Source organism: Chelonoidis abingdonii, chromosome 9 (assembly GCF_003597395.2).
Source record: "Chelonoidis abingdonii isolate Lonesome George chromosome 9, CheloAbing_2.0, whole genome shotgun sequence".
NCBI lineage: Eukaryota > Metazoa > Chordata > Testudines > Testudinidae > Chelonoidis > Chelonoidis abingdonii.
In genome coordinates this window covers 44,857,509-44,884,192 of record NC_133777.1, presented here as the reverse complement: position 1 = coordinate 44,884,192, position 26,684 = coordinate 44,857,509, and the positions used below count along the sequence as shown (strand labels likewise).

Below are 26,684 nucleotides of genomic sequence, written 5' to 3'. Positions count from 1 at the left end.
GTTTCCCCCCCCCCCCCCCCAGAGACACCCCTCTCTTACCCTCAGCAGTTCTCCCTGCAACTCCCAGCTGTTTGCCGCTGCCTCTCCCCATGACTGCAGCTTCCAGCTTGCTAGCTCCAGCAGCTGCTGTGCAGGGAGGGAGCCCAGTGGCACTGTGTGACCAAGTGTGGCCAGAAAATCCTGGCAAAAATCTGGGGGGGCATGTGACCGCTTGTGTCACCTCTGGCTTCTGCCCAGCAGGGATGGGGGGGTCTCAGGGCTTCAACCACATGTGGAATGCGTGCTGGGGCTCAGGGCTTCAGCAAGTGTAGGGCTGAAGCCATGAGCCCAGATAAGTGCCTCCCATGGGGCTGAAGCCTCAAGATCCCCCTCCCTGCAGAATAAAAACTCCTAGCCCCATCACCCTGCCACAAGGCTGAAGCCCCAAGCAACTGGCAGGCACGCCCCAGCTCTTAAACTTTGGAAGGTTGGTAAGTTTTGCCACCACTGCCATTCACAGAAGTGATTAAAGACCACATTGTGCAGTAAATGAGTACACTCGCTTTTCACCTCTGAAAACAAAATGATTCATATACAGATTGGATCACAAGTGGGAGTAAGTTTAGTAGTGGACATGTGTGCTTCTCAGACAGGTTTGCGCATTATAGAGCAATCTTTTTACGTTTTCCTACCTAAGTAATACTATTGTAAGCACATCCTTAAACAAACCTTTTCTTGGGCGGGGTTTCTGAGGTTCTGTAGCTATTGGGAATGGTGAAGCCTGAAATGATAGAAAAGGACAGCGTTAAAATGACAAGGCTTCTTCAAGGAATTCCCCTACAAACCCCCCCAAAAGGACAGCTGGCAAATGTCAAACCACAAAGCAAAAATAGCAGTATCTCTGCTAAACAGAATCTACTGTACTAGCCAGATGCTAGTCATTTCTGTTGGAAGTTCAATCCAAATATTTGCTATTTGTGTAGATTAAGAAAAATCTCTGATCTTAATAAGTACAAGTGTTTTTATTGCTAGCTAACATCAATACAGTTAGTACGCCTACATTTATTAGGGTTTGGGAAGTGAGAATAACATGGGCATATTTTGCTTATTGAAAATGCAACCGTATAAAAAGCTCCTTAAAAATCAGAAGGAATGGCAGAAGTCCGTTACACAAGCACACTAGCTGCCTACACAGTTAATTACAGCACTGTGGGTCTGAAGTGGTTCAGGGAAGGAGAATGGAAGACTCTCTGTAGTAGTGTAGTAATGAGTAGTCCCATGGGACTTGCTGGAACTACTCACACGAGCAAGGGTTTGCAGGATTTGGCCCTAAGGAAATGAGTCCTAATATTAACTGCGAGAGGCATTTGATTAACAGGGTGTTTCAAAACGCTCTTTGTGCTGTTCTGAAGACTTCACTGGTAGGGCCTGGTGCTGGAATAGGGTGGTCTAATTCTTGTACCCTAGCCTACCACCTTTTCTGGATGAGGAAATGTAAGCTATGGAAACTACTCTGCTGCGATATGGTGGGGAGATCTATCAACCCCTTTTCTATTCTTGGCACTGGCAAACATAGGCGCCGACTCCGTGGATGCTCTGGGGCTGGAGCACCCACAGGGAAAAATTAGTTGGTGCTCTGCACCAACCGGCAGCCAAACTCCCTTCACCCCCCGCCCCACCTCCTTCTCCTCCCTTGAGCATGCCACCTCCCTGCTCCTTCACCTACCTCCCGGCACTTCCCGCCCAGCCACTTAGCATGCTTTGTGAGGGCAGGAGGAGTGGGAACATGGCATAATCAGGGAAGGAAGCAGGGATTTGGGGAAGGAGTTGGTATATTGGCAGGGAGGGGGCAGAGTTGGGGTGCGGACTTTGGCGAAGGGGTTGGAATGGGGGCAGGGAAGGGGGCAGGACCTCATGGAAGGGGTGGAGTGGGGGTGGGGGTAGAGAAGGTGTCAAGCTCCCAGGGGAAAGAGGGGAAGTCTGCACCTATGCTGCCAGATGGAGGATACATTCTTAGCATCCCTGGCCATTTAGAGACATCCACTCCCACTGCTTTTGATGCAAAGCCAATTATGAAATTGCTGAGCATTAGTGAAGATGAGATCTTTTCTACATTGAGAGAATATGCACTAGGATCATAGCAACGCACTGGAGCACATTAAAGGAACACCTAGCCCAGACTTCTGCCTCTGACTGTGCTAAACGGTAAATGCTTCAGAGAAATGCCAGAGCGCTGCACACAAGACACCGACGTTTGATTCCAAACACGTCAAACTCTCAAGCAGAAGAGTGCTGCTTGTAGCAGACCTGACAGATATTTGTTGACAGCAAAGAGGAGAGAATTATTCATATAAAGATCACAAAAATCCTTTTGCTGTTCTTACATATGACTCTCACCATGGAGCTAAGGCAGACACTTAGGAAGTTAAGGCAGGCATTGACAAACGGGAAACATCCTTTAGACACAAAAAGCATGATTGACTCAAAACAGGTTTCTACACTCAAAACATTGAGCAGATCTACTTCCTGTGTGCATCTAGGATCAGATCTGCCATTTTTAATAATCAAAGTTGAGTCTGATTGCTTTTTTACTCCTGCGAGCCAATACAACTGAGCTAGATTCTATTCCATCTCATGCATCACCAACAGTTAAGGTTAACATCAGTTTTCTGTTTAAAGCTCGACTCTAAGTGCTCTAAAATCTGCCTGGTTACTTTGATTGCTGTGAAATTATATGCGTCTCATAGGGTCTCAGGGTTCTGTCAGTGATCGAATTTTGGAACCATTTGATCAAGAGGTTCTCAAGATATAGCCCCTGGAAAAAACCTGCTTTTCTTAAAGTTGATACATTCTGACAATTTTAAGTATTGTTGTAGCCATATTGGTTCCAAGATCTTAAAACGACAAGGTGGGTGAGGTAATAACTTTTAATGGACAAGCATCTGTTGGTGAGAGAGACAAGTTTTCCAGCTACACTGACCTCTTCTTCATTTTGGCAAGGTTTTTTGAACCCTAGAACAGCTGCCATAGGAATTAAACCAGGGCTGAGATCACAAACCCATCCCCCAATACAATGCCTGGCACCCACCGGCCTTTTGGTGGAAATCAAATTAAAATATTATTTGAAAAAGAATTTGCTTCTACAGTTTGGTGCATAACACACAGTTCTAAGGATCATGTGTGTAATAGATCAGTGGTTTTCAAACTGCAGGTCGTGACCCAGTACTGGGTCGCGGAACGTAAGGCACTGGGTCACAGAGGTTCTGGTCAGCACCGCCGACTGGACTATTAAGAATCCCATTGGTGGTGCTGCCCGGCTAAGGCAGGCTAGGTCTTACCTGTTCTGACATCGGCTACAAGGCTCTGCGTCCTGCCCCTGCCCCGAGCACCAGGGCGAGAGCCGCGCAGAGCCATTTGCATGCCTCCGACCTCCAGTCATGTCAGCTAACCCACCAAGTCTGTTATTCCAATCGCATCATATTTCTTTGGCAGCACCAAAACTTCTAATTCTTCCTGCTTGTTTCCCATGTTTTTCATGTTCATGTACATAAGAATGGCCATACTGGGTCAGACCAAAGGTCCATCCAGCCCACTATGCTGTCTACCGACAGTGACCAATGTCAGGTGCCCCAGAGAGAGTGAACCTAACAGGCAATGATCAAGTGATCTCTCTCCTGCCATCCATCTCCACCCTCTGACAGACAGAGGCTAGGGAACACCACATTCCTTACCCCATCCTGGCTAACGGCCATTAATGGACTTAACCTCCATGAATTTATCTAGTTCTCTTTTAACACTGTTATAGTCCTAGCCTCACAACCTCCTCAGGCAAGGAGTTCCACAGATTGACTGTGTACGTGTGAAGAAGAACTTCCTTGTATTTGTTTTAAACCTGCTGCCTACTAATTTCATTTGGTGGCCCTAACTTTATATATGGGAAAAAGTAATTACTTCCTTATTCATTTCTCCACATTAAACACATAGATTTTATAATACCTATCATATTCGCCCTTAGTCTCCTCTTTCTAAAGAATGAAAAGTCCTAGCCTCTTTAATCTCTTCATAATGGGACGCCAGTATCCAAACCCCTAATCATTTTAGTGTCCTGCTCTTAATGAACCTTCTAATCAGTAAGCTTTTTTGAGATGAGAGACCAAGCATCCCGTGATGCGTATTCAGATTAAGTAAGGCATACAATGGATTTATATAAGGGCAATAAGATATTCTCCATCTTATTCTCTATCCCTTTTTTAATGATTCCTAACATCTTGTTTGCTTTTTTGACTGCTGTTGCACACTGCGTGGATGTCTTCAGTGAACTACCCATGATGACTCCAAGATCTCTTTCCTGATCAGTTGTAGCTAAATTAGGCCCCATCATATGATATGTATAGTTCAGGTTATTTTTTTCAATGTGCATTACTTTACATTTATCCACATTAAATTTCATTTGCCATTTTGTTGCCCAGTCACTTAGTTTTGTGAGATCTTTTTGAAGTTCTTCACAGTTTGCTTAATCTTAACTATCTTGAGCAGTTTAGTATCATCTGTAAACTTTGCCATGTCACTGTTTACCCCTTTCTCCAGATCATTTATAAATAAGTTGAATAGGACTGGTCCTAGGACTGATCCTTGGGGAACACCACTAGTTACCCCTCTCCATTCTGAAAATTTACCATTTATTCCTATCCTTTGTTCCCTGTCTTTTAACCAGTTCTCAATCCATAAAAGGATCTTCTGTCTTATCCCATGACAACTTAATTTACATAAGAGCCTTTGGTGAGGGACCTTGTCAAAGGCTTTCTGAAAATCTAAGTACACTATGCCCACTGGATCCCCCTTGTCCACATGTCTGTTGACCCCGTCAAAGAACTCTAACAGATTAGCAAGACATGATTTGCTTTTACAGAATCCATGTTGACTTTTGCCCAACAAGTTGTGTTCTTCTGTGTGTCTGACAATTTTATTCTTTACTATTGTTTCAACTAATTTGCCCCGTACTGACGTTAGACCTACCGGTCTGTAATTGCCGAGATGACCTCTAGAGCCCTTTTTAAATGTTGGGATTACGTTAGCTATCTTCCAGTCATTGGATAGAGAAGCCAATTTAAAGGACAGGTTACAAACCACAGTTAATAGTTCCGCAATTTCACATTTGACTTCTTCCAGAACTCTTGGGTGAATGCTATCTGGTTATTGTTACTGTTAAGTTTATCAATTAATTCCAAAACCTCCTCAAGTGACACTTCAATCTGTGACAATTTCTCAGATATGTCACCTACAAAGGACGACTCAGGTTTGGGAATCTCCCTAACATCCTCAGCTGGGAAGACTGAAGCAAAGAGTTCATTTAATTTCTCTGCAATTACTTTATTGTCTTTAAGTGCTCCTTTTGTACCTAAGGTAACTAGCTGATTGCCCTGTTTTCTCAGTATGAATCAGGAGGCCCCCTCTGTTGCACCCTCCTCCTTGTGTTTCCTCCCAGTATTTCATTTACCTCAAGGCTTAGGTCACCATCCGCATCAGAGCAATAGTGCATCTGGGCTGTTTTCAGGACTGGATTGGAAAATCATCTAGATAAGGTGGTGGGAGAATGCCAGCACCGTGTTTCCAGCAGAGCTTACACCAGCATTAGCACTGTATCGCAGCAGTAGCCGTGTTAGTCTGGATCTGTAAATGCTGCATCCGACGAAGTGGGTATTCACCCACGAAAGCTCATGCTCCAACATGACTGTTAGTCTATAAGGTGCCATAGGACTCTTTGCTGCTTTTAGCGCATTAATACTAGTGCAGCTGCCCTGCTGTTACAACACAGGTACTAATGTTGCATCTGCACCCCTGTCCCCATCGCCCCCACTCCCCAGCAATCCCAGTCAGAGAGGTCCACCCGTCCCCCCTTGTAAGGGTCCTTCATTTTGCGTCTCCCATCCCTTGGGCTGGCTCCTCCACAAGGGCACCGAGACACTTCGATCTGGTACGAAGTCTAATTTCCAGGCCCAGCCAGGCCGAGCGGGGCCCTACGATGGCTAACGCCGCGGGCGGAGGGAGCCTCCTTACAGACGAGGCTTGACCTGGTATTTCAGCCCCGCGCCCGCTGAGCGCCAAAAGCCCCGTGCACAGCAGCGCCCCGGGGACCAAGGCCTCTGCTACCGGAGCAGGGCTAAGGGACTTCGCGGTTGTGCGGGGAGCTGGGTGCAGGGCCGCGGCCGCGCCCCAGGGAGCTCCCATGGGGGCGGCCCAGAGGAAAGAGGGCCCCGGCAGCAGGCTCCCAGCAGGGAAGGGAGTTCCTAAGGGTCCCTGGGCCCCCCTCACCAGCTCGGCTCCGAGTCTCGGCTCCGCCATCGCTTTACCCTCAGGACCCGCTCATCGGAAGTTGTCAGTTACCAAGGTGACCAGCTGACCCGGAAGAGCTTAGAGGAGAAACCATAGCGAGGGGCGAACCACAAGACGGCGCCCAGAGAAAGCCCCGCCCCTCGCGGATGGCGCGCCTCTCCATCTCAGGCCGGGGAGCCCCGCCCCTACCCACACTGGCCTCTGGGGGCGGGGTTGGGAGGGGCCTCCCCGCTGCGTCCAGTTAATCGCTGAGCCACGCGTGAGGGCTACCCTGGCAACGGTCCCTTGCTGGGTGCTGCGCCCGATACTCGGCCCGGCTGGCTGGGAGCCGCCGCCGGCGGGCACTAGGGGGTCGGTGTTGACAATGGGCCCAGCCCAACTCTCGCCAGCTCGGAGCGTGTCCTGAGAGCGCAACTGCCCGGAGCCAGTGGGGGATCCTCGGCTCGGGGGTGGGGTGAAGTGAAGTGAAGTGAAGTGAATCCGGAGCTGGTTAGGGGAGGGCGGAAGCGAGCTGAGGACTTTGCTCAGCTGTCCCTCACAGGGCCCTGGCTGGGGGCAGAGGGGAGGGGGGCAGTAGGGGCAGGTCTGGCCGTCGTTGTCAGTTTTCGCTTCCAGTTCACTGCAGGGTTGATTATTCCGGTATAGTTTGTCACGTAAAGCCTCCGTAAAGTCAGTGCTTTCCTGCTGTTTGCATTCAGCAGGTTGTAAGGGCTAAAGGCTCCAGAGCACGTAGGCAGTAATTCTAGCCCACTGATCTGAATGCAGGTGAGGGGCCTAGAGCCCTTTGAGGATCTGGGTCTACTTTGTTTTATCTTAACTAGCGGAGCCTACATTATTTAGAAGAGCAGTATAAAAGGTTGGGTAGAGGGACAGAATTTAAAATATAAAGTACTCTAGTCAGTGGGTGATCCTACAGCACTGGTAACACCTGGGTGACCTTAAGCCAAAGCTGATAACAGTAAAAGCTTGAATTATTCTACCCTCTGTGGACCCACTTCCAGTAACAATACAAAAATTTCCATGAACTTCAGGAAATGCAGGATCATCTTAGTACACTCTATAGACTAGAGCCAAATCATTGGTTAGAATTAAGGCGAGAGTAGTAATTTTCCTTGCTTCTGACTTTGCACATGAGCAAGTCTGACTAAAGAACATACAAGAACTAAGTAAAACCAAATCTTTATACTTAAACCGAGTAAACTTTATTCCATATTATTCAGGGGGAGGGATAGGTCAGTGGTTTGAGCATTGGCCTGCTAAACCCAGGGTTGTGAGCTTAATCCTTGAGGGGGCCATTTAGGGAACTGGGGTAAAAATTTCTGGGGACTGGTCCTGCTTTGAGCAGTGGGTTGGACTAGATGACCTTCTGAGGTCCCTTCCAACCCTAATATTCTATGATACTAAATTGAGCAGCATAGACAGAACTCAAGACAGTCACTTCAACCGAGGCCTGATCCTTAAAAATTAGCTTGACCTAGCTATGTTATTCCAGGTTATGAAAAATTTATGTAGACCTAACCCCTGCTGTAGAGAAAGTTGACAGATGAGTTCTTTCCCCCACTTAGCTACCACATCTTAAAGAAATGGATTAACTGCATCTACACACAGAAAAAACCCTTCCCTCCATGTAGGAAGTGTTTATACTACTGTGCTATTGTAGTAGCTGTAGCATAGAAATGCCCAAACTCTACAATTAAACAGGAGGAAGACTAAGTTTGTAAACAGTTTAAAACAGCCTGTAGGAGCCATGTGTATCCTACAGCTTGCATGTACCAGTTAGAAGAGAATACCTACAGACCCCTGGCAGAAATGGCTGTGAAAGTCTTAACACCTCAGCTGTTCGCTGCCTTTCTGTTCACAGAACTGGATAACAGTTCTGGGAAGAAAAGGTAGCATTGCCATGGGAACTGCAGGCACCAGCTGAATTAGAAACCCTTGCCAGGATCATTGCTGGCTCATAGGAAAATGCCTCTCTTTACCTAACCCCTAACACCCACCATGCTGTTAGAACTTAAGGAGGAGAGTTTACAAAAAATACTGAAGCATCTGAAAGGAACAAGTTTTTAGCAGAGCTACCCTATGCTTCATTTAAGGAAGCTAGTTACCTGGCACACCGGCAATCCCAAGGTGGCTGAAGGCACATATCTTAAAGTGGAAAGAGTACCAATACCTGGTACAATCAGCCATGAGTTATAGGCAAGCTATATAGTAAGTTATTGCTTATGTATGAAGTATGGCTGCTTTTCACACTCACCAATAAAACCATCCAGACCAGTAAGAAACAAAAAGCACTATCAATACACAAGTTTGGAGAGGCTAGCATAATAGAAGGAAATTTATCTGCTCTGAAAAGTGGCTATGTGAAAATGGCACCTTCCTTAACAGCCATGACTTCATGACTTTTAAAATGCCTCCTCTCACACCCTTTTTATGTCTGCGTGGCCACCTTAGCAAGGCACCGATCACCCTCGACAACCCTAAAAGTGGCTGGATTCTAGTACTGTTTATGCTTTTAGAATTGCTTACCAAGTTTCAACTACAGGCCCAGAGTCTGACCTCAGTTACATTGCATAATGCCACTGAAAGCAATGGGCTCAATTGGCTGCACTATATGCAGTGACCTGAACAACCTCTTGCGGGTGGTGATGTATTAGATGATAAATCATCTTTACTCATAAATCCCCAATCTGGGATTGTCTGGCTAACAGCTGGAAAATCTTTTCACTTATGCCAGCTTGAACTTGCTCATTTTATAAGACGCAAACCTAGAACCCCAAAAGGGCATGCAGTCACTAAGGGCCACGATAGTCAAAAGATATTCAGCACCTAACTTCTATTGAAATTCATTCAGGCATGTAAATACCTTTGAGAATACAGGCCTAATTAGAAAAGAAAAGAAAAGAGTGGCTAATCAAACATTAAACTAGATAAGTGGCAGTATAGACAACTGAAAACACGCTTGTCACTTCTTGTCAAAGGTTCCTTTATGGACAAGACTTGGATTGAGACAAAATTGAAGACAATTAAAACCAAAACCCCACAGTGAGTGGGGTCAAGTTGGCTAACTAGCAATACTCTAGCAGTGTTAAAAGCTAAATGGCCCCAGCAAGCTTGTTTCAATGGCTTGTGTATTATCATCATATGATTTACTTTGGGAGAGAAGGGTTCACGTGTTCTGGCACCTAGGGCAGTGATTCCATTGTTCTCTCCTTTTGGAGCTTACAGAAGGTGGGTCTTTTAGACAGAGAACAGTATATCACAGAAGCACAAAGGGAATTTTTGTGGTTTTCAACCAACTAGGGACACAGGATTTTTAAATTCTGAAGTGATAACATTTAACATTCAAATTTTTTCAATTTCAAACATTTTTGAAAATAGGGCTAATTACCTTACCCCAAAGTTTTCATTGCTTTAAACTCTTATAAAAGAATCAATCCCATTCCCCCATCCAATTTATGTCTTCTTTTGAACTCAGAAGTCATTACACTATTTCCCCCACCCCACGTAATGTAGTGACAAATGAAAAATCAGTGTCAGTTCATAAGAGGGGAGGAAGATACCCAGACACTGATATTTTGTATAAACACAAGAACTCCAGCTTTGGATGCAGAGGCTAAACAGCATTATTATTGAAATCTGCAGCATGAATGCCCTGGCTCTTTGCAGCCAGATGTCAAACATTAGTCATCAGGAAGGCTAATCAACTGCAAGCTTCTCCACTGCTGATAGACTACTGGAGGTTATAAAGGCCCATTTCTAGAATGACAATGCAATTTGTCCCCGTTTTTGCTCTAACTGTTGGAGGTAGCCACCCAGCTCTGACACACACATGCCTCTTACCCCACGTGCATGTTTCAAGGAGACCGGCACTACTGCTTTTATGGGCTGCCACCATCGCTGTCACTGGTAGTGCTTGGCAGTACGTTTATAATATATGGATGTTAAGACTTGTCATTGTCCTGGACAACTCAGTCATGGGACTTACATCAGAATCTGAGTGGACACTTTAATAAGAAAAATCCACATATATACTATGATGTCAGGGTCATTATTTTAGATAGAGGTGTGTCATTCAGTAGACAAACTATGAATAAGGCACCCTACCTACAACACTACTCAAAGTACCTTCAGGGCACCTGAGGAATTTATGACAAACACAAAAATAACTAATGAAATAACAAAATAAAAGTTTATTAGCATTAGGAATGCTCTCTCCCCCTCTGTAACCTTAACATGGAACAGTCCAGCAGTTACAATGAAATTGCCTAAGAAGAGTTATTTCCATAGCATAAGGTGCTCTCTCTATGGAAAATTGGAGGTTAAGATCAATCAAGCCACCAATCTGATTGTCTCACCATCCCCCAGTGCTTAATAGGGCCCTGTCAGCTGAAAGCTCAGTTAAGATAGTATGTGTGTGTGTGTTTTATGGAGGTGGCTCTACATCACTCAACTTCTAATACAGCGGTTGTACTAAAACTTAATTAAAAACAGTCATTGATCCAGATAGTATAGAAACCACCAGAGCAGCAGTGAGTTACAAGGGATTTAGGGTTCTGAAGGCAAGCTAATAGTGTTGCTATTCTGCTTTCTGTTGGTAGGACCCTGTCATAAAGTTAGCTCAGTGTAAGTTATTGAGGCTCATTCACTATTTTGCATATTGCTGCTGTCAAGCATCCAGTCTATACATTCTAACTGCAAATACACCTCTACCTCGATATAACGCTGTCCTTGGGAGCCAAAGAATTTTACCACATTATAGGTAAAACCGTGTTATATTGAACTTGCTTTGATCCACCAGAGTGGACAGCCCCCCTGAGCACTGCTTTTCTGTGTTATATCCAAATTTGTGTTATATCAGGTGGTGGTATATCAAGGTAGCAGTATATTTGCCCTTAAAAGAAGGAAAGGGCCTGCCAGCTGATGTGAATGCTCAAACAGTCTCAGACTTGGCAAGGGACTCTGCCCAGCCCGCATTACTGAAAAAGATAATTTTCAATAAATATGGAGAATTAGAGTATTGAAAGCTGTGATAAAGGGTCAGCAAGTAGGTGAACAGTGACAGCCTATGCAGAACTTAAACACTACATGGGAGATGGTGGTTTTAATGAGTTGTCTTAAATGAGGTCCACAGAGGTCAAGATTTAAGAACAATATATCTCTTAATCTTTAGGAGCTGAAGTTCCTATGTGTACATTGGGTTTCAATTCTCAGGTGATGGGACAGTAAGCAAATAGGATAAAACCTGACCACTGGAAATTTAAACAGCTGAGGAACATTTCATTTCAGGGGACTCCCATCCACCCACAAAGCATAGCTGTGCCCCTCAGTTGACTCCAGGTGGAGATGTTATTTTAGGAAGCATTTTGATTTATATTTTTAACCTGAAATATATATTTTTGGCTCTTGAAAACATCAAGCCCATCAGTAAAGTTTGGGTGGCAGAGAGCTGCAAGGACAGAGCAGTTTTAATGAGAAATGAGGCCAGATGATGTCCTTTAGTAATGTCTACATTGTGGTTTGCCCAACCTGTCAGAACATAGATATAAACCCTTAGATTATTTTCCCTCACAGCAGCCTTCTAAAGAAAAGTGCACAGGACACAAGTTGTGAGGGTGCATGTGGTCATTCTGAAAGAGGGCTTGAGGAAAACAAGCCCTTTCAGTGGAAACTGATGCACAGCAGGAGTGGAATTGCAAAGCTAACCTTCTGTAGGTGTCAGCATTTAGCATCATCCTCTCCAGGTGCAAGAGAGCTGAAGAAAATGGCTAAGACTACTTCAGCAGAAACAGGTGTTTCATATTAGGGACCTCTGCTGACTGCCTCAGCTACCCCTCTTTATTCCTTCCCCCTTAACTTGGCAGGTTATCAGCAAGCTTTTAGGACATTGGCCTGGTGAAAAATACCACAGAAGGGATTCCTATACAGAAGTAAATTTAATAAAACCACCACCAAGTGTGTACTTTAACATAGCTCATTACAGAAATAATAAAAATGGACTCAGTAGCTAAAACCCATTAGCTCTTACCCCCTTTTAAATGAAAAAAAAATCCCAATGATTTCAATTGCTACTGCACTAGATGGAGTGTTTAATACTTGCCAGGACAGTTTTCCCAACAACTGAGCCCAAAACAAACAGACAATTCCACCATCTTCCTTTTCAACGTCACGATTTGTAATAATGTAAGTGAAACTTAAAAACAGCAAGGAATGTTCCATTTGATAGCTAAAGGGGGAGGGAGAGGAGATCCACAGTTGAATTCTTTCAATGCTCTTTGAGAAGTGGTGTAAGAGAGAATCCCTCTTTTCCTCCATCAAAAGAAAAATTTCTAACACACACTTCCTATAGATTTGAACATCAGCCAGGTTCAGAGCGCATGTCCTTGGTGCATGGGAATCGCTAGGTTTGATTGTGGTGACATTCTGGGTGAAAAAGACAAAGCATCCTGCATCACAATATACATTAATCTCTAATGAAACGCACACCAAGTTAATCAGTTTGCATTAGGAGCTGGAAATTTGAAGGGGTGGTTCCGTTGCCAGCAATGGACACACAAACCATGGAGGCCAAGGAATCAAAGATGCAGGAAGAGGAGAAAACTTCTCAGGTAAAAACCTGCAAAAGAGTCACTACACCAGCACACACTTCCCCCACCCGAATCCCAGGGCTTAAAAAAAGCAAACAAAGAAAATGCACAGCAAATAGACATAATCTTGAAGATTTTTAAAGAATAAATATTTTTTTGTAATTAAACATTATGCAAACACGTGCCACGCTTGCTCTTTGTCCATGCATATGCGCTATATACAATTTTGAAAAATACTGTGTTGTCCTCTTTTTGTTTTAAAAGTCATATACAAAGTTTTTTCCTTGCTGTGTACCCCCCTCCTGCCCTCCCCAAGAATCATCTTTACAATGAGCCAATCAACATTCATTCATGAACTTGGGTGTATGAGAGGAGGAGGGAGAGGGAGAACCCCTTACCGAAGTACATCAAAACGGCTGGTTTGGACATGAAAAGCAGTGTCGAGAAACTGGTTTAAATTTCATCTGTACTACACACAGGAAAAAAAAAGAAAAGAAAAAAGGAGTCGGCTTGGAGAATGAAGCTACGTTACAAGTTGAAGTTGGAGGGTTTTTTTAGTGCGTCTGTCACACTCTTATTGGCCGCCTAGAATACTGTTGTACAATGGTTTATCTACCTTTTTTATTACAATATAATTTACTTAAATTTTCTGTTAGAAAAACAGAATCCCGGTACTACAGACCCAGCGGTGTAATAGGCATAGTGCCTCTTTTTGTGTGTTTTGTTTTAATTGCATGAGCACTCTAGATGGTAAAGTTTTCAGAGTTCATTTTATGCAGGGCCAGTCTCAGTCCTCAATGTACTCCCACAGGTCCTTCTCATAGCCTTCATGCACATGCTGCAACAAAACCCTTCGTCGACTCTCGCAGTATCTACAACAAAGGGGAAGAGCACATTGAGATGCAGGTTAGGAATTGCATGTATGCTGTTCTAGCCACTATACACAAGTGACTGTCATGCTTTGACATGGTTTGACAAGTCCTGGGAGTCAATTAAGATGTCTGGGAGGTACACATCAAACATGCATAATATAGTGCTTTGATCTGCAGAGAAGGAAATAAAACCTACAACATACCTACAACACAGCACAGGTTAGTGGCAGAGCTGGAAACAGAAACCAAGTTCTGCTGCCTCTCAGCCTCGTGCCCTAGCTATTGGACCACGTTATGATGACAGACGAGAAAAGCCAATATAACACAAAGGGACTGGGTCCAATTTTGTTCACCTCCAAAATAGTAAAGATGGAAGCAACAAAGACAAAGCAATGGCTGGTTAGCCAAGGACCAAAGATTTGCCCGAGGAATCACCACTGCATGTGCCTGAAAAGTTTGCCCATTATGTCCTAAAAAGCCTCTCCAATCTACATACATTCAAAACATGATGATTTCCCTGATGGTGAAGCAGCAATTAACACTGATCCCAGAGCTAGGTAGGCTCATACCAATATCAATGACAGTGGGGCAAAGCAATGAATCAAAAGGAACCATGTTCATTTCAGGCATAGTAGCCAACTAGAAAGATAAGAAATAAGTCTTCAGTGTCCCTTTAATGTTACTTATGACACATTTCTGGACATAAGCCCTGTTCACTGGCTATGTCAAGTTCTGCCCTCTCCCACTTGCATGTTAGGGACCAAAAAAAAAAAAAGAAAAACAAAAAACAACACCTTTATTCCATTAATTGTTTCCCAGTACAGCAGGCATGACCATGCCACTGATTCCATGGCTAATCAGTGCAGCTTGACAGCATAGGTGGAATACCACCAGCCGAAAAGCAGTTAGCTGAGTCAAATCCATTCAGCTGCACAGAAATGTTGACCTGTAATACGAAAAGCTAGAATTTAGGAACCAACTCATGAGTTAAAGTCTCCCACTGGAGGTAGAGTGGCATGTAACCAGAGCAGTAAGTTCAGTTTCCAGGCACATTTGGTCTGTCAGTATCATCTGAAGAACTCACAGCTGAGCCAGGTCTTCTCTGCAAAAGCGAAATATCTCTCACCCTAGCTAAGGCAAGATACATATTAGCAGAGGAAAAAAAGTTGTCTCTATGTCTATTGCAGGAATCTTCAAACAGCCAACAATCCTTGATTACATATGCTACCATATCTAGGAACAAGAGGGAAAGCCATAGAGTGGCAGCACTCAGAATTGTCTTGCCTTAACACTCAGCATCTGATCCAGCTGATAGATTTATTTGAATGAACCTATTCTAGTTCTTCCAACTGGTATCAGTTGTTGGAATGTAAATCATAGCACAAAGTCCCACTGATTTCATGGAACATGTGATAAATGGAACATGCACAGTAATTGCTTTCCAATCTTCAGTTATTTTGCTAGCTTTTTCGAACTCCTGTTTTCCAGAAATGTCATGGGCATCACAAGCTGATAGGCCAAAAACAGTTAGAGCTGAATGAACAAGGTGGATGTTCACTGGAACTCCCCAAAGAATTCTTTAAAGCTGTGTGATTAAGGTAGTATCTAGTTAATCAAGGACCTGCACATGCTTGGAAGGCCACATGGTCTCCCCAGAAATATAAAGGTGGGTTTGGATGCTGTGTTTTCAGGCAATCCGGACCATTTTTAGTCTTAATTTGTCTGTCTGTTTCGGATAGTTGATAACAGAATTAACAAATTTTAAGAGCAACTGCATAAGAGCCAAAACAGCCGCCTAATGCCAGTTAAAATGAGCAAGTTACAAACTCCTCAAAACCAGAGTCTAATGGAAATGTTCCATTCTGGTAGTGCTGCCAGCCACTACAAGAGTGGGTTGTACCTCTTGTCATACAATCATTAGTATTTATATTCACAAGGGAAACTTCCAGTCAGTAGAGCTCATTTTACTTGTGCAGTGGTTTGCTTTTCCTGCTAGACATAACAGACATTTAGTAACTCTGGCCTCTTGCCTCAGAACTGAAGCCCATAGTACTGTGACCCATCTAGTTTATCGCTTTTATTTTTCCATATTGTAGGAACACTTCCTCAAGGACTTTCAGGAGCAGTGGGATATGTGCCCTCTAAGCAGCAGTGGTGAGGGAGTACATGACTCTCCCCCTTTTCTTGCATGTTTCTCTTCTCTCACTATAGCCTGTTCATTGGTTAGCTTACAGTAAGGGAAGGCAAAGATGCAATGGAGTCTAGCTGCCCAACTATAAAAACATTTTGGTTGACTCATCCCAGGGCAAAATTATTGGAAAACAACATTAAACCAACTCATCCCTCTCCCTTCACTACACATGAACCTTCCTTGATCTTTTTCACAATCTCCTTCCTTGCAGCAACTGCATGGTCCAAAGGTAACCACACACAGAGGAGCCTTATCTACACTAGGGACACTTTGAAAGTTTCCCACTACTACTCAGCAGAATAGGAATTAACAGTGCTGAGAGTCCTGCTGTGGGCTTCCCTCCAGCACCACATCAGTTCAACTTGCTCCCAAGAGGGCTAGATGACCATGCTGTAAACTGTGCTGGCAGCCTGTCTTCACTAGGAAGCCAGCATTGCTAATGCTTGTTTGGTTTGTGTGTGCCAGAGATAAACCTGCTGCTGCTGCTGGATTTATCTGAGTGGTCAGAGATCTGATCAAGAAACAGGGCAGAAGGCCAACAATGAGTGAGACTCTCGGAAGGGATAAGGTCCGGAAGAAACTTTCAGCCTGGTTGTTACACGTACACTCTCCACAGGCTTTTACCTACCATATCAAAAGTGATCTACGCAGGAATGATGTCAGGGTCTGTGCAATATGACATACACTCATTTCAAAGTATACCTGTACTTATCTTGTACTTTCTGCTTTATGTCTTGCAGTGAATCTTGGGATATATCTCGCTCCAGATACCCAGAAAGCACCTCCGTAGCATTCTCTAAGTCTGCTTGGTTATTCTGTAAAGAAAAAGACAGGCCAGTTTTTTGTAGACATTTCCTCGAATCAACTAGAAATCCTAACCTAAATGAGAAGCAAGTGAGGACAATTATGCTGGATAACACTTCAGAGTGTACCCCTCTACAGATCAGAGTAGAAAAGGAGAATTCATTTCACAATTCAACCAAAAATTTCCTTTATGTTTTTTTAACGTAATGCTTGTTTCCTGGTTTGGTTCTTCCTGTAGGGCAAGCAGAATCCTTTCCCCTCCTATCCTTTGTACATCTAATTCCGCTCAACGCTAACAACGTCTTTGCTGGTGCGTCCATAATCAATGACAAAGCACAGCTTTTAATATTGGTCTGTTACTCTATGCTCCTTCCACAGACTGTAGGCCATACACCAAGTTGCTTAGGTCCTGCATGAATAATGGCGAATGATTTTAAGTTAACAGCCACCACTGCTTCTATCTATGTAGCATACACTCAGGGACTGTTTTAGCTTTTGAGCACTGTTCTACTGCTACTGCCCTGAAACCAAGCAATATTGGATAGATAATGTTAAAGCTAAGATCTAGGTGACACTTTCAACAGATCAAACCTAAAACTTGCTTTTTGTAGGTCTCATAATACAGTGATTATTTTATAGCATGAGACAGCAGTTAGACAATGATTTACGGTGCCAGTTTACTTTACTTTCCCCTTTCCTTAGCAGGAAATGTTTCATGTGATCCTAGATGACCTCTGATTATTACATAGTCTCACCAGCACTTAAGAATACTCAATAAACCCACATTTGTATGGCCTCTGAGTAACTCCTTTCCATGGATCTAGTCCCCCCATGGTACCCAGTAGTGTTGCTTGCTGGAAGTAAGGAGTACAAATGTGTTTTCCCTACCTCAAAGATAATGGACTGATTATTCTTTTTGAGGTAGAAGGCAAAGACATAAGTGTACATGAGTGTGGCACGACACTGGCAGAGGACGTCAACTGCTTTCTTCAGGAACTGCACTTCGATCCACGACATGTTGTGCTGCTGCATCTCCTCCATTTTCTGCTTCACCTGAGCATAGAGTTTGTGCTCAAAGCGCAGGCTCTGCATGTGGTTCATATAGCGGTTGCAGTAGAACAGGTACCTCTGCAGGGCTGCTCTGGATCGCTGTGTTAATTCCCATTAGGGAAAAGAAAATAAATAGTTACAACAAAGTAATGGCTGAAAACCAAGAGAGAACAAATAGTCTGAAGGAATCCAGCTGTGACCAACAGACCAGAGAGTTTCCATTCAGTAGATGTTTTGCACCTTTCAAAAGATCAGGCTCAGATGAGACCAGGGCACCACTGAAACACACCCAGACATTGTGCAGCTCTGAGTAAGCAGGTCCACACCCTCTGGGGAAAATCAAGTCACACAGAGGGCGTTAGCACTTCAGGAGGAAATCCCAACCCATGACATTTAGAAGAATAATTAAACCACACTTGTAAAACACAATCCATTTACAGAACACATGCACACATGGGTTGTCATGCCAAGCACTGACCAAGGCATGGTTCCTATTTGGCGAGGAGAGGAAAGCATGGAGGAATGTGTTAGTGCATATGCACAATAGCAGGTTTAATTCTGGCATGTACAAACTGCTGAGTGCCTGGTTTTTCTTCAATAATCCAGTGTAGATTTTTGTATGTAATTCTGTAGATTTTTAAAAAGAAAAAACATTCTATTTTGCGCAACTAACACCCCAACCCAATTATCAGCAAGATTTGAACTCTGGACCTTCTGCACCTGAGCTAATAGAGTAACTTCAGCAGCTGTCAGCAGGAGTAGGTTAACCTCCTCTGTGGAACAGCCACTGAAGGATGAGCACTACATTGAAGGCAGTGGGTTATACATGCAAGCGCCGCCCCATTTTACAGACAGAATAGCCACGTGCAGATACGGCAGATTCTGAGAGGCAGTATGGCTAATCAAGTGAGACTATGTTCCACTATGTAGGAGATAGCGGGTCTCTTCCCCATTCTGCCAGAAGTGACCCTTGTGTAATCTCAGGGGAGTATGAGGCTTTGCTCTTAATAAAGTTTGTAAAAGGTACAAAATTAACACCAACAGTCAGCAAGGAACGTAACTCTAGAACCTCACTTGCTCCCAGTCAAGTGTATCTTCATTTAAGTCAGTGGTTCTCAACCTTTTCTAGATCATGACCAACCGCTGAGTTTCAGAAGATGGGGGAAATCAAATCATGAGAGAGTATGCACGCATGCGCAGTCAACTCTTCTAGACCCAGGTTACAACAGAAATTTGGAGCCTCCCACTCCCATCTAGTTATGGGAGAGAGAAGGCAGTCAGAGAATTCATGCCTTAAGTCAAAAATATTGAGATCGACAAGGAAGAGGCTATGTCAGCAGCAGAAGGAAGAGCAGTGGTGTGTCCCCTGCCCAGAGGTTTTCTTGTATGCACGTGTGACCACAAGAAAATGTGGGGAGTGGAAACCAGGAGTGGGAATTTTGTTCAGCATTAAATATTAAACAGGCATCCACCTTGTCCCTACAGCATTAAAGACACACAAGAAAGGTAGGCTAGTCAGCCAGGGTTGGCCTTAAACAACTTACTATCCCTTCAAAGCTCATTTTATCCAATCCCTTAATATATTTTTGCCAGGCAGCAAAAGGCACCCCTCTGACCACAGGGCCATCCCCCTGGCAGATTTCAAATCCCTGCTGCAAACCAAGCAGACATTAGAGCAGGTCAAAAAAACTGCCAGAGAAGTTTTGATAATGGGAAGAGTTACACAACTGTATCAGAGGGGTTATTACAGTTCATCTGTATTGATCACTGTACAGGTCATCTGGTATTACGTACCCTTTAAATGGCACTTGACAAGTAGGCATACGTCTTTGTCACAAGACTTTAGTTAGCATGCATCTCCTTACAAAGCCAGTTATCTGTAGATGAAGCACAGGACTGCGTGCATGCTGGCACCCAAAAAACAAAATCTAAGGAAGAACATTTATTTATTTATTTTTTAAAAAGGAGGCCCTCTGGTTCCTGTTGGATACCTCAAGAACTGTGCCCCTATTTCAACCATAGCTCCTTTGGGGCCACTACTGCCTCTAAGTGGAAAATAAGATTGTCACTCAAAACCCCAACTAGACCAGAATAGTGATTAATCTCTTCTATCTCAGCATCACTGCTAATCCCTGCCATTCCATGCTGTTAGACTCACAAAGTAAATCCACATCTTCTGTACAGTTGTTAGATGCTCGATAGACCACTGGGATGTCAAAATCATCTCCTTATGAACATTCAACAATTGTTTTCAGGAATTTAACAGGAAGTGATCCACTGTGGGGTCATTTCATTCCAGTATGTGTACAGTGCAGCACACAAGAGCCTGATCCTGACTGCAACCTCTGTGTCCAACCCACAAAGGAAATTAATATCCTAATTAGAACACTGATTTACACCCTTCCAAGTTAAGTGCTGCTTATAGGTTACTACAATGTGGTTGTAAGAAATGATACTTATGACCAAGACTGATTGTACAGCCAAAAAATTTTTAAATTACATTTTCAGATTAGCACTTAGAGATGAAATATTACATATAGTTTCACAATACTGATATTTACATTATATCAAGGAAAAACCTGATCTCAGAGTATGGGAAAGAGGTGCAATATATTTAGTATGGAGAAGTGCATCACTGATTAATAGTACAGGCATGAATCAAAAGCATCTTAAATTTTCTTTTCACCAGCAGATTAGCTGAGGTACTAATGACATGCACAGGATAAATATGATGTAAAGATGACGGCTTATAATATACTTCAGTACATGTTACAGCCATTTGTAGTAGAGGGTGTTTCAGGAAATAAGCAAGTTACCAGCTATATAGGCATACTTAGCCGAAGTGGGTGAAATGAATTGCTGCAATCTGCAGTACACAGGGTGAAATCCCTCCGTTTGAGAGAGTCCTCCTGGTTGCATTATCCATATTCACACTACAATGTTTAACCCAGCTGCAATTCAGTGAGCCTGCCTTTCAAGAACATCTCAGTGAATGTGATGCCTGCAATCAACAAACGAGCAGGCAACAAACAGCACATAGTTTAAAATGTTCTGAGGACACTGTACATTGACCTTATCTCAAAAGGAAGATTTCATCGTTATGGTCAAATTTAAATGTCTTTTGGACTTTGGCTCATTCAGTTCCTGGAGGTTAACTGTCAACCTTCATTCACTATTTGTGTATTTTAACAAGAAGTGACAATATACAGTATTTAAAGGTTTACAGAACTCAAAAGAAATTGTTCCTCAAAACTGGAGGTTCTTTCAATCCCCACCAAGAGTTATGTACTCACCTCCTGTGCATCTCTTGCTGCCTTTGCATCATCCTCATTGTAGCGATTACAGTTGTACCTGAAGAAAGACAAAGACTGAATTCATGGGCTGAAGTTAAAACATGTAGAATGCTGGCAATACAGCTGCCCTGTCCTTCCGCCAGTTTAAGGTAGTAAACCTACCAGGCAGATCCATGTGGCTCCCAAGGGCCAAGACATACCCAGCAGAACTCTGCTTTACAGTTCTGGTTCCGACAGACCATGTGATTGCAGCCTCCATCTTTTTCAATGGTCACATGGCATTTTGGGCATTCCTGTGAACAGAATAGACACTGCTATTAATGTTAGAAGCAGGACATGTGCTCTAATCTTTCAGATCTTGCTAGAACACAACACAAATATGAACCTAATATACCCAACTCAGTTTACAACAGAGCTGTAAAAAATTACACACCCTCAGAAATGAAATAGGCAGGAGAAAAGTCAATATGATCCTCTTCTCTCCTGAATCAGGCCCCAAGAGACTTTCAAATATGGGAAGAGGCATGACTATAAAAGCTTGAAGAATAACTCATATGGTTACATGACTAGTCCCTGTTAGCTGACTTGCCAATATTGCCCTGGTACGCCAGAGGAAAAAGGTAATTTTATGATCCTCAGTAAAATCAACAACTGCTCTTCTGCTACCAGCACCTAATGGAGTGGCTCACAGAACAGGAGAGTATTTTGTAGTAAGACTAAATGTGCTCCACACATGATGGGAGATTTTTTTTTTTTTTTAAACTTTGAAGACCAAGGCTGAGATAGGCCAAGATAGACTTATGCCAGCAAGACTTTTTGGATTGGCTGAAAATTGTGAAGTATTTAAATATCTGGCTGCCAAGTACAAAGCCAATCTGTGTTGATGTAAATTGCTAATTTTTAAAGTCATCCCCCATATGTAAAGAGCTATTGTACTCAAATATTTCCTCTGTTTGGGCAGAACATCTCAACATCCCAATTTAGGCAGCAGAGTTCGTTTTGCAGACAGTTCTTGTAATGAATACCAGAAGTGCTTCTGCAGCATCCTGCTTTATTCACAGCAAAACTTTTGGTCTATTCCAGCACGTACACTCAATATCAGAGCTTAAAATGCCCTGGAGGCTGTCCTGGATCAGTGACAATAACTTATCACATTTCATCTAAAAAACATCTCAGACAAAAAAAAGTTCCTCCTTCTAAAGTTCAGCCTCCCCACCCCATCAACTAAACAGGCCATTAGTTCACCGAATATGCCTACAAGAAACTAGAATGGAATTAAGGATTCCCACCTCATACACACTTTCACAGTAGTGCTTTCCACATTCCTGTTGTACTCTCCTCTCCCCTCATGTGCCACCCTAATCAATGCCTTGCATTACCGCAAGGGACTGGGTGATAATCCCTCTGCAGCCTGCCAACAGTTTTCAGTTGGCTTCAGGTAAAAGGGTGCCAGGAATGCAGCACTACCTGTAGCAACCATTTCCAAAACAGATTTTCCTAAAGCCAGTGCCCCAGCCACAGGAACCATCCATGTCATTAGTAAGACACTGTCTCATCCTTCATTGTATTCATGGGCTACCTTCCCTCCTACACGGTATTGTCAGGAAATCAAACATATTTCTTTAGGGTAATTTAATGATTTCTACATTAGACACAAGATATTTGCTGACTTGCCTACTGTGTGGTAAACAGCTGAAGCAAGACCCAGAGAAAAAAAATTTCCAAGACCTCTCAAACCAATATGCAAACTGCTATGTGGCTATAGCAGTAGAATGTGTGTGTGTGGGAGGGGGGGTACAGTCAGCATTACCAGCTAAGGGGACATCTCTACACTTTATTTGCCAAATTGCAAAAATACCAAGAATATGATTTCTACTTCTTGCACTCTTGGGGCATACCTGTGCAGTAGAGAGATGCTCTACAATGGGCTAAAACAGATTTAAAGGTATTATTCAGAAGTCACTTCATTTATTTCGGAACACAATTCAACACACTGTACAAAATCACTTTTACAATCTGAACTTCAGTTTTGCTCATTTACATTTGAGGATTGGAGTCTTGAGGCAGAAATAGGGTATTTCTAAATGTAACTCCTGGCTTGGGAACAGGGAAGAAATGTTATTTCTCTGTTTCAGAGCACTGTGCAACCAACCAAACTTCCTTAAGCTCCCTGATCCCAGATTAGCCATGTTGCATTAGAAACAAGTAGGTAACTATTCTCCTCAAGTCCTCAGAAGTGTCAGAAAAACAATTTCCTAGGTGCTTGGCTGCCACCTACTCTGCCATTACGGTACTATTTAAGCACCTCAGTCTTTAATGTATTCATCCTCACAACACCCTTGAGAGGTAAAGCAGCAATACAACCTCAGTTTTACAAATGGGGAACTGAGACACTGAGTGTCAAAGGCGAGTGCCCAAGGTCACGCAGGAAATCTGTGGCAAAGGAGGAAATGAATCCAGATTGCTCAAGACCCAGGCTAGTGCCATAATCACTGGACCTCTAAAATGTTAAGTTTAAACTCTCAGATGTTTGAATTATTCCTTTTCTATACACATCCCCTGCACAGAAGGAGCTCAAAGAAAAAGGTTCAGTCTATAAAGTAGATGGCTTTTCTTTTGCTTCAGTCTGCACTGTTCTTCATTCAGATTTTAAAAGAGTGCCCACCCACTACTCTGACTTATATCCAGCTACTCTGAGCACATGCCCACATTTAAAATACAACTAAGGACCAGTATCCAAAACCAAGCCTTTTCTGCAAGTCACCTTGTCTAAAACCCAAGCCTTTCCCATCATCCACCTGTGATCCTTCTTTCTAGGAAAAAAAACAGGAAGAGCAAGTAAACCTTGCAATGTGACCCAAAGGTCAAATTCTCACCAAAATGGTCATCTCTTCTCTGCCCTCAGTTGCACAGGGAGCACTTAGCTCAAGTGCCTCTGATCTCCACAGTATCACACCAAGAGAATTATCTCCACCAGACCCTAATGTAACTAAGGCTTTCTAGGCTAAAGACAATGAGTTAAGTTGCATCAGGAAGCTATTACAAAGCTAGTGCCCCATGACCTGCACTAGTTTAATTTTTTATTTTTATTATCGTAGCTCCCTAGTGGTGGACCAGGACATTCTGAAGAATCAGAGCAAGCTGTGCATCGAGGACAGAAGGACAGTGAAGAAATCTGGCAGCATGTGACCTCCAGAAGAAGAAAGAGGAGTGTCCATGTACCAGCAATGCAGATACAGGTGAGCAACTATTTTCATGTTCTCTCCACAGGTACTAATGCAGAGAATGGACTAGACGACACCTGAAGGAAGGGAGCAGAACAAGACCCCATCAATTGGAAGGCATGAGATGCACTGTCCTAGGGATGGGGGTTCCATGACCACCGCTCCCAAAAGAAGGCGGCACGCGGTGGTGGTCAGGAACTCCCTCCTCAGGGGGACTGTCACCTATCTGCCGTCCTGACCGGGAAAACCAAGAAGTGTGCTGCTTGCCAGGAGCTAGGATTCATGCTGTGACGGAGAGATTGCTGAGACTCATCAAGCCCTTGAACCACTACCCATTCCTGCTTCTCCACATGAGCACCAATGATACTGCCAAGAATGACCTTGAGTGGATCACTGCAGACTACGTGGCTCTGGAAAGAAGGATAAAGGAGTTTGAAGCACAAGTGGTGTTGTCGTCCATCCTCCCTGCTCAAGGAAAATGAACGGCTACGGAGGTGGCGTCAGAGAGAGGGCTTTAGATTTGACCATGGATGGTGTTCCAAGGAGTGCTAGGTAGAGATGGACTCCACTTAAAGAGAGGGAAGAGAATTTTCACAAGCAGGGTGGCTAGCCTAGTGAGGAGGGCTTTAAATTAGGTTCACTGGGGTAAGGAGACCAAAGCCCTGAGGTAAGTGGGGAAGTGGGATGCTGAGAGGAAGCACGAGCAGGAGAGCACAAGAAGGGAGGATTCCTGCCTCATACAGAGAAAGCAGGATGTATCAGCAAGTTATCTTAAGTGCCTATACACAAATGCAACAAGCCTGGGAGATAAGCAGGGAGAACTGGAAGTCCTGGAACAATCAAAGAATTATGATGTGATTAGAACAAGAGAGACCTGGTGGGATAAATCACATGACTGGAGTACTGTCATGGATGGATGTAAACTGTTCAGGAAGGACAGGCAGGGCAGAAAAGGTGGAGGAGTTGCACTGTATGTAAGAGAGTAGTATGACTGCTCAGAGCTCCAGTACGGAACTGCAGAAAACCCTGAGAGTCTCTGGATTAAGTTTAGAAGTGTGCGCAACAAGGATGAGGTCGTGGTGGGAGTCTGCTATAGACCACCAGACCAAGGGGAAGAGGTTTTCTTCTGGCAACTAACAGAAGTTACTAGATCACAGGCCCTGGTTCTCATGGGGGATTTCAATCACCCCAATATCTGCTGGGAAAGCAATACAGCAGGGCACAAACAGTCCAGGAAGTTTTTGGAAAGTGTAGGGGATAATTTCCTGGTGCAAGTGCTGGAGGAACCAACTAGGGGCAGAGCTCTTCTTGACCTGCTGCTCACAAACAGGGAAGAATTAGTAGGGGAAGCAAAAGTGGATGGGAACCTGGGAGGCAGTGACCACAAGATGGTCGAGTTCAGGAACCTGACACAAGGAAGAAAGGAGAGTAGTAAAATATGGACCCTGGACTTCAGAAAAGCAGACTTGGACTCCTTCAGGGAACTGATAGGCAGGATCCCCTAGGAAAATAACATGAGGGAGAAAGGAGTCCAGGAGAGCTGGCTGTATTTTAAAGAATCCTTATTGAGGGCGCAGAAACAAACCATCCTGATGTGTAGAAAGAATAGTAAATATGTCAGGCCACCAGCTTGGCTTAACAGTGAAATCCTTGCTGATCTTAAACACAAAAAAGAAGCTTACAAGAAGTGGAAGATTGGACAAATGACCAGGGAGGAGTATAAAAATGTTGCTCAGGCATGCAGGAGTGAAATCAGGAAGGCCAAATCACACTTGGAGTTGCAGCTAGCAAGGGATGTTGAAAGTAACAAGAAGGGTTCCTTCAGGTATGTTAGCAACAAGGTGGTAGTCAAGGAAAATGTGGGCCCCTTACCGAATGAGGGAGGCAACCTAGTGACAGAAGATGTGAAAAAAGTTAATGTACTCAATGCTTTTTTTGCCTCTGTCTTCACAAACAAGGTCAGCTCCCAGACTACTGCACTGGGTAGCACAGCATGGGGATGATGTGACCAGCTCTCTGTGGAGAAAGAAGTGGTTCAAGACTATTTAGAAAAGCTGGACAAGCACAAGTCCATGAGGCCGGATACGCTACATCTGAGGGTGCTAAAAGAGTTAGCAGATGTGACTGCAGAGCCATTGGCATTATCTTTGAAAACTCATGGCAATCAGGGGAGGTCCCAGATGACTGGAAAAAGGCTAATGTAGTGCCCATCTTTGAAAAAGGGAAGGAGGAGGATCTGGAGAACTACAGGCCAGTCAGCCTCACCTCAGTCCCTGGAAAAATCATGGAGCAGATCCTCAAGGAATCAATTCTGATGTACTTAGAGGAGAGGAAAGTGATCAGGAACAGTCAGC

The 26,684-nt window shown here is 43.8% G+C and overlaps 2 protein-coding genes across 17 annotated transcripts in view; both read right to left on the bottom strand.

Annotated features, from left to right (window-relative positions):
• The window catches only part of BBS4 (Bardet-Biedl syndrome 4), a 94,586-nt gene extending 88,173 nt beyond the window's left edge, over positions 1-6,413 (bottom strand). For 4 of the 13 annotated variants that reach the window (XM_032805338.1, XM_075069476.1, XM_032805336.1 and 1 more), the window contains exon 1: positions 709-760. Coding sequence is in view for 2 of the 13 variants with exons in the window: in XM_032805335.2 (XP_032661226.1) it covers positions 709-760; positions 6,292-6,321 (82 nt within the window). In the remaining 11 variants the exon portion in view is untranslated. Of the gene's footprint in view, positions 1-708; positions 762-6,291 lie in introns of those variants that run through there. The other 9 variants (XM_075069474.1, XM_032805339.2, XM_032805337.2 and 6 more) reach the window with 7 other exon arrangements.
• A 4,074-nt stretch (positions 6,414-10,487) lies between these two features.
• ARIH1 (ariadne RBR E3 ubiquitin protein ligase 1) overlaps positions 10,488-26,684 on the bottom strand; it is a 152,513-nt gene continuing 136,316 nt past the window's right edge. For 3 of the 4 annotated variants that reach the window (XM_075069479.1, XM_075069481.1, XM_075069480.1), the window contains exons 10-14: positions 21,269-21,399; positions 21,108-21,164; positions 17,652-17,925; positions 16,662-16,774; positions 10,488-13,768 (exon numbers count right to left, since the gene is read on the bottom strand). In XM_075069479.1, coding sequence (XP_074925580.1) covers positions 13,684-13,768; positions 16,662-16,774; positions 17,652-17,925; positions 21,108-21,164; positions 21,269-21,399 — 660 coding nt within the window. In that variant the 3' untranslated portion in view covers positions 10,488-13,683. Of the gene's footprint in view, positions 13,769-16,661; positions 16,775-17,651; positions 17,926-21,106; positions 21,165-21,268; positions 21,400-26,684 lie in introns of all 4 variants that reach the window. The other variant, XM_032805327.2, reaches the window with a different exon arrangement.